The sequence below is a fragment of the Anser cygnoides genome, chromosome 3 (genome assembly GCF_040182565.1).
Source record: "Anser cygnoides isolate HZ-2024a breed goose chromosome 3, Taihu_goose_T2T_genome, whole genome shotgun sequence".
NCBI classification, from domain to species: Eukaryota; Metazoa; Chordata; class Aves; order Anseriformes; family Anatidae; genus Anser; species Anser cygnoides.
Genome location: NC_089875.1, coordinates 96,698,452 through 96,712,010, shown reverse-complemented (window position 1 = coordinate 96,712,010; position 13,559 = coordinate 96,698,452). Strand labels below are relative to the sequence as shown.

The window sequence follows — 13,559 nt, the reverse complement described above, 5'->3', positions numbered from 1 at the left end:
TTAGTATTCCAGTACCTATCTTCTATTGCCTTCTAATACATCTGATGTTGATTTTTTCAAAGTTACACAAATAAAACTATCTGAAGTTTGCAATGTTTGCAGGTTTGAATTTCATTACGAGGCTGGAAATTATATAACATTTCAGAACATATTGGTCTTATTTTCATCTCAGTGTAATTTAACCCAACTTTGTTGTCTCTTCAACTTTAGAAGACTGTAATAGAAGCCAGTGTCATTGTGTACATATGAAGCCCAGAGACAGCAAAAGACTGAAGAAAAGATGAAAAGAAGAAAACGAACTAATTCTTTTCTGCTCTTCCCCACAAAGCATTCCCAGCACTATTTTTTTTGACTAAAGACAGTTTCTCTTTTTTGATCACTGCCTTCTGTTTTAAATGGCTGCTCTTCTGGTGATGGCTGAGCTGACCAGTCAGAGAGTCCATCCCAGTCCCATCCTGTTTGTGGATCGTGGAGTCATCTTTGGCTTGAGAAGATAAACTCCTTGTAGTGCTGCTTCCCCATCCAAACACATGTTTTAGAGCACCCCTCTGGCATCAAGGTTGCTGGTTCTCCTGAGTCCTGGCTCAAGCGCAGCACCATAAATTCTCTCATATGTGACCCCAGGCCACAAGGCATTACCAGCACTACAGACAGCAAGCCAGAACTGATAGACCAGTCAAACAGCTGTACCTGCCACAGGGGTCAGCAGATGTGACACTGTAAGTGTTGGTTTAACCCCAAATGCATAGGAATTTGAAGGAGACAACCACATGATCTAGCTCAACACAAAATACTGTAAAGCAGGTTTCAGTGTGACTGCTGCCTTGTATCCCATAGTCTAATACAAAGTCAGTAAAAATAACCTCTCAGATGGATTCTGATGTGATTTTATGTTCACTGCTATTCTATTTTGAAACAAAACTGCCTTAAACTTAAGAATTTTATCATGGAAAAGTAAATCAATCTCTGCTTTAACTAAATACTTCCAGATTCATGTTTACCTTGGCTCCTGGTGATCCTGGTTTCCCCTGTAGTCCAGGTTCACCTTTATCACCCTATATAAAAACACAGAAACGTGACTGATACATCAGTATTTTTTACCACATACGGTATTACTAGCGAATATAAACAGACACTAATGGATAACCAGCTTTTAAAAATAAGGTGTGTGATCAAAAGGCTACAGTACTGCTCCTTTACAGGAAACTTGCAGGTTCTCAGGAAAGATGAAATACCCGTAACAAAATGGGATCCACCTGCCTGTTCTCAACCATTCCTTCCCCACCTGCCTCATTGTTCTTGCCCAGTCATACCAGGTTTGTGTATACTGACTTCACATTTCCGCCATACTATTTAATAAAATTCTGAAACTCCTTGGACCTGTCTGAGCAAATATGTATATATACTGTAGCCAATGGAATTAGGCGTATATTCAGCATAAGGATTTTCATTTAAATCTAAGAATTACAGATTCCTTTATAATGCTTTTCTGTAAGCATGAAGTTTTCCTCTGGAAATGCAGCTTATATTCTGAATGAGAGATAAATACAAAAGAAAAAAAAAAAAAAACAACAATCATTTTTCACAAATAGAAATAAGACTTTTTTTTTTGATCAATCTTCTTGACCATGGCAAACATTAATGACTTTAAAGAACGTTGCCTTCAGTACACAACTTTAAAGAAATACATATGTAGTTTTAGATATAAATAATGTATGGGTGGAAGTGAACCTAAATGTAAATACAAAGTTCAGGAAATGGAGTCTATATTAATAAATTTTCTCTAAGATATACAATTCAATGCTTACTAGCCAAAACTAATTTCGGATTAAACTAAAAGGTTACACTAAAAGATCTAGATTTATAGTATCTATTTTGGTTTCTGAGAGCATGGGTCAAATTAATTCTTGCTGTAGCTGTAGTGCAATCAGTAAAGTTACATCTGAAATAAATTTGGCTCCTTGGGTGGAAAAAGCAGCACGTAACTTTATTTAACACAATTAAAATATAAATAAACGTAACATGGGCAGAGAGTTCTGATGTATACTGAGAATTATCTGGCTCCGAGCATTGCAGAACATTTTCCAGGACGGCAAATCCTCATGACCATTTCTGCAGCAGTTCCAAACCTCATGGGATGACAGGCACCATTTACTAAACTATATTAAGCTCTCTTGAGACCATACTATCATATAAGGTAATATATGGAAATCATATAGGTACTCACCAGTATTCAGTATACCAAAAATTTAGCTGCAAAATCTGGACCTTTTGACATCTATAAAGCAGTCATTTATCAAAGTCACAAGTGAATAAACACAAATGCTCACCTTAGGCCCAGGAGCTCCAGGTAGACCAAATGAGCCTTCCGGTCCCATCATGCCCTATGTATTTTTGAAAAAGGCAGAGACATTTCTATAATAAGCTAGAGGAATAATGTCTTCAATGCAGTGTAAATTAGTATTACTATTATGTTTCTACAGCAAAATAAATGGATAGGGAATATAATGGTTTTTATCATAATACTATACAGGATATAGCTCTGGGTTATTTAGGCCTCTTATTGCCTAAGGAAGGGCCACTGTGCAATGGAAAAAAACATTCAGGAAAAAAAAAGAACAGTGCTGTCATAAAATACTCCTGAGAGAAAAACTTCTGCAAATTAAAACTCCATCTGTATCATCTAATTTTTAACATAACTTTAAAATGTCCTTAGCTATAATTGAAAGTGACACAAGTTTCTTAGTTTCCACTTAGGGTTCCCAAAACTGAAGAAAGTATCTGTGGTATTTCAGAATTCTCTCTCTTCTTTCTGACTGTGTGACCCTCCAAGGTTGCCATGCCTTGATCCCCCTTCCAAGCCTTGAGGAGATTTATCTGGATCAGTTAACTTGGGGCCAAACCTTTGCTTTTTCAGCAGTCTTCGAGATTGAACCATTCATTCAAGACCCCAACAGCTTCTGCCATTTCAGCACATGTGCACAACCAGTGCATTGCAAAAAAGAGTCCCTGGCACTCCTCTCAGGGAAATGTGTTGATGAAGCCATATTTGTCTTTGTTCCATACATAAACTAATAACAAAAGGGTATTAAACCATTAAATTGCTGGATTTCTCCCTTTCTCTTTAAAGCTACTCTCAAGTATAATTTAGAAAAGAAATCTTATTTTCGAATCATACTTTCCAAGAAGGAATTCCCATTTATGGTGTTTCCTACATCTGGTGTCAATATATGTCTTTCTCACCACTTCATCTCACTTCTTTTTTACTCTAGAAGTGTGTTAATAAAAAACAATATATTATTGTTTTATTTGGACTTCCATATCTACTCTGAAATATGATCTGCTGTAAGAATGTACTTAACAAGACAGCATAAAATACAAGAAATAACACAAAGTCAAACAATTAAATAAGGTCACGTAATCTAATTTACTAGAGATTAAATGTTATCAATGCTTCTAATTGTTAGTATTTTCAAGAACTACTCTTATTATTGTTATTTAAGTTAATCTTTGCTTTCATATTGATAAAACCAACCACCATCCATTTAGTACAAAATGTTAGGAACCATTCAGTTCAGTGGTAATATCCCAGTCCTTCCTCAAAAGTTGCATGTGATCAAAAATAAATGTGTCAACAGTAATTTGTTACACAGACAGTAATCCAGTTGTGACAAAAAAAAAATAATTAACTTTACTAAGACTAAAAGGATGGCTTTGTTTTTGAAAATACAAGAGAAATTTCAAAATATTTAGAATGGGAAGTAATTTTTGTATGCAGGGTTTTCACCATTCCATCACTTTTCTGTTATTTTGCATGTGCTGCTAACTGAGGCAACAGAGGTTAACTCAGGCTTCTATTGTGCTGTGTTGTAACAAATTATTGGGCACCAAATTAATATATTAACATCAATAAGCACAACAACTTGCTTTTTGGGCCACAGATACAGGGCTGTGAATACGGAACACAAATGGTATCTATCATAAGAGTAAAACTCGAGTAATTATATAATTATTGAGTAACTATTACATTTCTATTTCTCTAATATAAATACTATATATATACACATCACATATATACCATAGACATCACATAACTTCCAACACTATCCTAACTTTGAAGGTTAAATCTGCTTGTTCTTACTTAAAAAACAGTCATCCGAGATGATTCAGTTAATCTAGAATAAGCTATTTTTTTGGTGAATAAAGGTTTACTATAGCCTGTGCCATTTCTTTCATAATTTTGGAATAGAAATTACCATTTCCTCTTTATTTGGAGTGAAGCTTCCGCAGTCTGCTTCCACTTACAGCCTAAGAGACAGTGTATTCCCATTAACCTTTTGCTTAGGGCGTATGTTCAGAATCAGCTTTGTTACTGATAGTGTAAGAAAATATCCTTTTCATTTTAGAACTGAACCTTGATTACATTAAGACTGTCTTAATTTACATGCATATCAGTCCTGCTTCTTCACATTTTCTCTATTTCCATGTATATAGGAAAATAAGCTTTTATAAATTTTCATTTCACTGTAAGCCTGAATTCAGTTCTGCTTTTTTAAAACAAATTTCGTATTATCTATTGACCTTCTGAAATACAGCTCTGTAATGTTTTTTGCATTCCTTGATGGCTACTTTTCTTCTCTGAAAACTCTTGTGAAATTATTATTTTCTCCTCCTTGGATTCCTGTTCTGTGCTCATTTCTAGCACATTAATTAGTAGAGAAAAGGAAACACAAGTTTGAGGAGCAATAGTGGGAAAGGATGAGAAATGGAACTTGGGGATTTCTGGTTCCTCTCACATTGCCAGCTCAGTGTGGCCTTGTGTTACAGTTCATGTAATGTGCTGTTGACAACCTACCCCCTACCAACTCCACGCTAGATTACTTCTAGTTTATGCCCACACTAGTGCTTGGATTAGAAGTAGTTAAAAGTTCATCACAAATGTCCCACATTCATTTTATATTACAAGGGAGAAATAAAACCCAGTTGTTCTGACTTCCTTTCTTGCACTGTAACTAAAAAACTACAGGAAGGTAACTACATGAAATCAGTACTCTGCAAGAAAAAAACTTTCTGATGCAATATAAGAAAGGCTTGAGAACATAATCTGAAAACTAGGGCATGTAAAATTACAAGAGAAAAATATGTCCTGAATAAAAATAAACAATAATTCAAGAACATAAAATGTAGTGTTACTTCCCTGTTTTCCAGATCTGACACTATTTATGTGCCAGATAAATTAATAAATTACTGATGTTGGCAATGTAATAGGGATAGTTATTACTGAAGAAGAACTTGTTACTGAAGAATTTTCCCAAGGTATTAATAGCCCATCCCCAAGCTTTCCATCTGTTTTTTTCTGGAACAAACATATTCAGTGTGACTAATACAAGGAAAATCCCACTATCTTTTCTGGCTAAAATTCCCTAATACCACATAACATATTCAAATATTCCATGCATCAATTTTCTACTTATTTTACCAGGTGACAAAAGATACATTAAATTGAGTTGTCAGGAAACATTAATATATTATTTTCAAGTGTATCACAGAACCAGATGTTATTTACATAAAGACAATTTGAAGAAAAAAATAGTGAGTTACTTGAATAAATATGTACATTTTGGAATCCCACATGTCTTTATTATAGCTGCTGATACAGCCTCCCCTCCAGCATTTTGTTCAGCTTTATTCAGAAAGAACTGGAGAAAAAATTTCCAGTGATAGATAATAAAAATGATTAGAGGAACAGGTGAGAGACCAAATGAGCACGTATTAACTAGAAGTATTTGAACTTCCCAGTTCAATGCTTCTTCCAAATGTGATCCAAACAACTCCAACAACAGGTTCTCAAGGAAATTTATTCTTTCAGAGAAGATCTTCAGGGAGCTGAAAAAGTTCTTTAAGTTCATAAAAAGAAAATTAACCAGTGTACTCATGTTATTCTAAGGGGCTTCTGACAGCTGTAATATAGTGGTCATGCCTATGGTGGAGTAGGGAAAAAAAATACTGCTGGATGGATGCAGCGTAGCTGTACATTGTGCAGGAAATTCTGAAGTTATTGGATGACAGAGTGTTCCAGAATTTGTAAAACACAAAACTAGATTCAGTCTTCCCCTCCATCTAGGAGTGCATTGGTTTCAATTGATCCTATATTTTATTAAGGAACTTAATCATGACAGAAGAGGTGAGATCATCAATACATTTACAGACATTCATGTCTGTATATAATCTATATAATATAATCTATAATCTATAATCTCTATTATCTGGAAACCAGAGTCAAGTTTTTCTACACCTAGCATTATTCAGGGGGCAAGTTTGGGGTGCTCTTCTCTGTCTTAATTCTTCTCAATCTTCTTTGACGAAAAACAATAAAACAAAGTGAAAAGAAGAAAAGAAACACAAAAGATGATGAGATTTGTGGACCATACTACTTTGAAAAGTCAATTTACAGCTTAACAACTTCCTCAGCTTCTTCAAGTGATAGTCCGCATATCCCTTTGAATTCCACATGGCTGTAATTTTCAGCACAATCGTAGCATCCTAAAGGAAAGAGTCCTTTACAGAATCAGTAATCTCAGCATCATTCTGAAAAATGCAAAATGGAAACTAGAAGACCATCTCAAAAACAGTGACAGATGAGGTGTACTTGTGTGGGAATAGAGATATATTACTGAACAGACAGCAAGTGCTGACATGCACAGTGAATAATGATTCCTGTTTTGGACGTGCTCCTGATTAACCCGTCCAATTACAAATGAAGGCTAGCATGTGATTCAAGTACAATTCAGATGCAAGATAAAATAGAAACTTTGGATGGATCTGAAAATATTTTCTCTCTGAAAAGTAAAGTTAGAATACTATTCAGGTTTACACATCTGAAGTCCATCTACCTTCTGAGTGGACATATAGGCAAACTTTCCAGAAAAATAAATAGAAAACAAATATCCAGTAAAAAATAATCTTCCAACAATGGACATAACATCTTTTAAATCAATGACCTTCTCACCAAATAATCAACTAAATAATTCTGTATAAAATTATTACATCCTAAGAAATTTGGAGCAGAAAAAAATATGGACTTGCTTTCAGGAAGAGGACAGTGGGAATTACAGATACTGAAAGGACTAACTGATGTATATAATCAAAAAGATTAAGATTAAAACACTAAGATATAATCAAAAACAGTAAGGATTGAAAGGAATCAGATTTAGTCTTAGACCGAGTACACACTTCTTTTAGCCCAGTAGGTATATACTGCTCTTACTACCAGCAATAATTGCAGAAGAACAGGCTATTTTTAGAAACAACAATGATCCAGCATCCACACATGTTATTACTGGAGTGTATGGTCTTATCTAAACCATAGCATGGAGAGCATGGCTAGAGTCCTTATCACCAAGCTCAGAATAATCCAGAAAACTGGTTAACTCTCTTAACTGGAAACATGTAGGCAAGATCTGGTAAACTCTTACATCATCTTCTGGTGATTCTTGGACAGGCATAGGAACATGGGAAAGGCATATAACATTATCTCTCTCTGTGACTTCAACTCTGGAAGTATAGAGCTCCAAAGGAAAGCAGAGTATATTTCTAGTTGAAAGCAAAAGAAACACAATCTTGGAAAAATTTAAAATTAAAATGACAACAAAAGCAAATTTCCCTCTCCTGATTCAATATTCTAAAGTGAATGAGATTGTCTGGCACTATGTTCAAGACTCACATGAGACTCAGATATCTGATAAAATTATTTCAGTACCTTCACAGCACAGAAGACATACTGTCTCATTACTTTGCTTCGTGATGGAAACCATCATGTTTTCAGTTACTGTATGCTTATAGTGAGCCCTTAATTTGGGCTCCACCTAAATAAACTCCACCTAAAGCTCTGAATTCCAATACTTTAAAGTACTTCTCTGGAGAAATGAATCCTGGTTTCAAGTACCCCTGGCAGGCTCTCTCTCTTAGGAGGAAAACATTCCACAGGAACAATATGGACATAGAGGAGAATAAAATACCATACTCTTCCAGCACTTGCATATAAATGACCTTTAGGCTAACAGTTACCTTCATACTTAATTGGTTAATTTGGGAAAGTAATAGTGTAGTTCCCTAATCGGATAGTCCAGGAAGGACAGGCAGGAACACACAGTTATGTAAGACTGCACATACCAAGATGGTCAGACACATTTTGCTGACCTCCATCTGAACAAAGGCTCACGTTAGAATGGTGAATGATGCATCAAGATATAAGCCCCAAATAATTTGAAGTTCAGGTCTGCCCTCATATACTCTAGAAGATGGTAAACTTAACGGGGTTAGGTTTTTGTGTGACTCAGCCACAAAGAAAGCCAGAGGAACAAAAGGTCCACAATGAAATGCGTGCATCCTGTTTTTTCAAGGTTCCTGTCGCCCACCAAAATGAAGCATGAGCTGATACAAGAAATTGGGCAAACACCACTGAGAGCAGAAAAGAAAGGTCCCTGAAAAGATTATTCCTGACCTGCAATGAAGGGTAGATATTGACAGTAAGATGACCATGGCAGAATAACACCAGGCATTCTGATGACTTAGAAATGTACATCAGTCCCCTTTTAGAGAGACACTATTTGATTTTGCAGATATAAGCAGGGTTTTCTTTAAGTTCAGGATGTGTCCTACCCTTTCTTCTACTTTTTTAACACTGCAAAGTAGCCACTGAAACCCCTTCCACTCTGGGAGTGGATAAAATCCAAACTGATAGTTCATGGGGTCATGAGCAAATTCATTACTGATGAAGCTTTTTCATAAGGAAAGATCTTGAAAAGAGATGTAATAGAAAAATTGCGAGACAGAAAAGTTATGAAACTGAATGACACAATCTGTTAATGATTGCCAAAATCCAAGAATCTATAGCAGTGTACTCTCACCTGTTGCTAAAATATCAAGAGGCTTAATGTGATGGCAAGGACAGCAGAGAGAACAGTTCACAGCTTTCACCCCCAGTTTCAAAACTTCAAATATGCCACTGGGCTAACAACTTACATTTGCCATAACCTTGCCTTGTGATGTTGATATTGTGACTCTATGCATAGCTTCCCTGTTTAGGGATAAAAAGATCTGTGCCACCTATACCTACAGACATCACTTTCAAAACTGCTCAGTCTCTTCTGTTTGCTAAATGCTATCTGCTTAATTCCAGTGATTTTTCTAAAGCTCTATCCAGAGTATTTTCTTCTTGCTACTACTCAAACCCCTCAGCCTTGTCCAGTTAATTTTAATTTACTACTTCATTTTTCACTTCCATCTCAGATAGACTGAATTATATGTTAGTCTCTTGTTTATTAAAGCAACGCTGTCAAGGTATTCATTAGAATTTGATGTTTTTTCTTGGTGCTGGTATTGGAAACTTTCACTGTTACCACAATGAAAATCACAGATTTGGACTCTGTGACGATTTATCTTCAAATATATTTTCTAAGCTAAGCAAGTTAAACTGTATCTTATAGTTTCCCATATAATCATATTAATCTCAGTAGTAGCACTATAGAAATGCTGAAATTTCCTGATTAAATATTTTCACTGAAATGCTTTCTTGGCTTTCTAAGAAAGGGAGGCTGTGTATTCTATTTGCATTGAGTGTCAACAAGCTCATTACATGCAAAACAAGCAACGAATCTCAAGATAAAGCAACAAGGTGAGAAAAACACAAATTTGCTTCTTCCCGTTGCTGACACATTAAAAGACACATCAGACACATAAAATAGAACATTAACACATTAAAATAACTGCACGTGCCAGTCAACTTCAAATCAGGAAATGCTATCTACTTTTTTCTCTGACATGCTACTAATTCTGTAGCCTCAACACAACTGCATAAAATCTCTTATACTGCCATACAGCTCTATACAATAAGAATAAACAATGAATTTCTTATAAGGTTAAAACATCTTTGTCATTTAGTCCACCATGGTCCATAGAGATAATAGCATCTATAGTTAGTTCTATACAGTATTTACTTCATTTTAGCCATGATAGTCCATATTAATCTGCTCAAAGTCAAATACAGAGTGAAACATAGGTTCCTTAACTAAATAAAAAGTCACTTTGAACAGTATAGTTATGATGCCAAGTTGGGCACCTTTCAGGAAAGTCAGAAGCATTTTAGTCAGCAAAGAGGATAAAATACATCAAGCACAAAACAAAAATATTGAGGTATATTAAGGATGGTTAAAAATGGAACCACATAAACATTGCTGAACATTAGTGATATGGGGATCAGGCTCTTCTCCCTAGCACCAAGTGATGAGCGGAAATGGCCTCAAGTTGTGCCAGGGGAGATGTACGTTGGATATTAGGAGAAATTTCTTTACTGAAAGGGTTGTGTGGCATTGGAACAGGCTGCCCGGGGAAATGGTTGAGTCACCATCCCTGGAGGTCTTCAAGAAACATGTAGATGTAGAACTTAATAGTATGGTTTAGTGGTAGACTTGTCAGTACTAGGTTAAATGTTGGACTAGATGAGGGGTCTTTTCCAACCTGAATGATTCTATGATTTCAATATAAAAAGATAATTATTTTTAAAGCAGCATATGTTCAACTAACAACAAAGATCCTATTAATTAATGAAAGATTTCTAACCATCTTCTGTGATTTCTAAATGATTATAAAGAACACAGAAATCACTCTACTTAAGCAGTAACTAAGATGTGTTAAGCTGGACTGTCCAAAAAGACTAAATTATTTTCAATTTCCTACATTACAAAATAAAAATTTCTTTTTAAGCATTTTGGGAATTTTGTGACCTCGGCTATTCTCACAGTCCTTGTTGAAAGTGAATATTATTAGAAAAACATCCCGATATTCACATTCAGAAATCCATTGCACACTATGACAATATATAATCCAGTCTATACTTTCATAATAAATTGACTTGAGTACCTTCAGAGTTAAATCAAAGTTAAAGTAACTCAGAGAGTAAATTCACACTAATGACAATGTGTTTGCTGGATTTGTTTATCAAATGTGTAGTCTGGAAATTATCAATTTTAAAAGAAAATTGTGTATATATTTTGGGGGTAACTTATAAATTAGACATGATCTGATCCTATTTGCAAATGTGAAAATGCTAGGTTGCTACCATATGTGCTTGTTTGCTTATCACAGGTAGCAAACAACAGCATAAGAATTATTGGTACTTCCTGTTCATAATAACATGATTCTGCAGACTTACAGTTTCCCCTGGTGACCCTTTTGCTCCTGGTTGACCCGGTGGTCCAATTTCACCCTATATTTTTTGGATAAAGAGAATAGTTGTGTAATTAATATATGTACGATTAACAGTTGTGTTAAATTTCCTTTAATTATGCACATCTGTTTGAGTAGGATTTAAAGTATTATGACATTAACTTTGTTACTTTTAAATTATGCATTCCTTCTGGAATAGTAGAAATAAGACCTAATAAGAGATGCCAAACATGCCATAAGCTTTTTGGAACATGTCTCTTTTCATTTGCAGCATGATTTGTTGTCCTAAATCTCCCCTGTGAAAACTCTCCTCTCAGTACAGGTTGAACCTTTAGCATAGAAACAGTATATATATGCACAGTTTTTAACTCTGTTTTGAGTTATTAACAATACCTTTTGTCCTTTTGCTCCTTGATTTCCAGGGATTCCAGGAATTCCCTGAGGGGGGAGGAGGGAAGAAGGGAGGAAAAAAAATCTTTTAAATATATGGAATATTTTATCCAAAAAATAATATATTAAAAAACAAGCAAACAAACAAACAAACATGTCCTCATATATTTAACATTTGATATATAATAAGGGTTCCAAAAATGGGCAGGAAATAGAAAAATTAAAAAAAAGAAAGAAAAAAAACAGGTATAAGAAAAGGGCTTCAGCTGGAAACACGCAAACTATTTCATCTGGGGATACAGCGAAATAGCAAAGTTCAGTCCTTCCCTGGTGCTTTCTTGCCAGAACTCCACATCTGCCCTGGACAGGCTCACATACTCCTGGTTGCCCACCAAAGGTTGCAATGCTGTACTGAAAACCCTGACATGGGGAAAGAAGCCACTACTCATTATTCATAGGATTCCCATATAAGATAGAGCATGCCTTCCTTCTTCCATCAAAAGTCCTGTCCAACAGGACATCAGGTTTGAGTACCACAAATCTTGTTTTCCAATTTAAATTACAGTGATTGTAACAGAACACAAGAGAGAGCTATTATCATATGTGATGTGTGCTAGCTCCCACTTTCATAAATTCTTGAAGATCTATATCATTTCCTCACCATCGTCATTCATTTAACTCTACAATGTATCTCATACTGGTTTCTTACAGTGACCATTTATCTGAATATAGTTTAGCTTTAAAACAAAACTCCACATATACTGAAAACTGTAATCTGTATTCAGTTAATCTATTTTTCCTCCTAGTTAAATCCATTCAAATTTTTTGTACAGGTACTGTTCTTACTTGTACTATTATCGATCTGCAGCAAGGATTTGGTATATAGACTTTGTGATTTAATCACATTGAAATTAATATGCTATAGTGAAAATAAGTGGACTGTTCTAGACAACACCAAAACAAACACATTCTATGGAAAAAAAATCAACATGAATGTAACAACCAGAATAACTTAATAGTTTCCATATGGACTACATTTGTACACTGCTGGCTTGGAAAAGACAGCTCCATTGCTTTGCAGATTATACCCGGCTTCTCATTAATGAACCCATCAAGCAGAAGCAGTTCATTGGTCTTTTTGCACGACTTAACTATGGTATCCTCAGCATCTCGCAAGTCACCTAAATTCCAATGCATGTATCATTAAAAGAAGAGATCAAAGAATATAGTACAAATAACTGGAAAACAAAGTCTCATTCTAAGACTTCCATTCACCTTGCATAATGTAAGTCTTCTGGCTAAAATTCTGTCCAAAACCATCTTTTGCACAAATAAACTGATAGGAAATGGAGTGCATTTATCACCACATTAAGAACTTCCAGACCCGTCCATGACTTCTCAGTATATTTATTTAACAGTTAATTTCTGTAGCTGTAAAACGTAAAACTAAACTATAAATATCCATACCAGAATTTCACACAATGATGAAAAAATCTCCCAGTAGGCAGGAATCTTCTTTTACTGAAAGGATGCACCAAAGCTTTCCATGTTTACATTTCTAAGTTATGTGCAGGGCTGAGAAAAGACCATTCCACATACTTATCCAACACAGGGAATGATTTACCATTATATAAGCATGCGTAAGAGAAGAAACAGAATGTCCTGCTGAGCTCTGTTTAACTTTCTGGGCTAAAAGAAATCGCTGATACAAGACATTTAACTTTACCTTTATTCAGTGGCAAAGAAGGACAAAACTCAAAGAACAACTGTAAAACTAAGTCACTGGCCCATTTTTTTCCTTTTCTTTTCTGATTGATTCTGCGCTACTGAAATGCAGGGAATGTAAGCTCTTATTTCAGTGGGAGACGATCCAGACCCTCAAAATTCTCTTATGGCTCATTGACATTCACTCAGCTAAGAATGAATCTATCACTTATTTTAAT

The 13,559-nt window shown here is 35.2% G+C and overlaps 1 protein-coding gene across 1 annotated transcript in view; it reads right to left on the bottom strand.

Moving 5' to 3' along the window:
* The window catches only part of COL21A1 (collagen type XXI alpha 1 chain), a 119,169-nt gene that overhangs the window by 18,189 nt on the left and 87,421 nt on the right, over positions 1–13,559 (bottom strand). Inside the window, exons 18-21 of the mRNA XM_048078060.2 lie at positions 11,620–11,664; positions 11,213–11,266; positions 2,331–2,384; positions 1,002–1,055 (exon numbers count right to left, since the gene is read on the bottom strand). Of these exons, the coding sequence (XP_047934017.1) occupies positions 1,002–1,055; positions 2,331–2,384; positions 11,213–11,266; positions 11,620–11,664 (207 nt within the window). The remainder of the gene's footprint in view (positions 1–1,001; positions 1,056–2,330; positions 2,385–11,212; positions 11,267–11,619; positions 11,665–13,559) is intronic.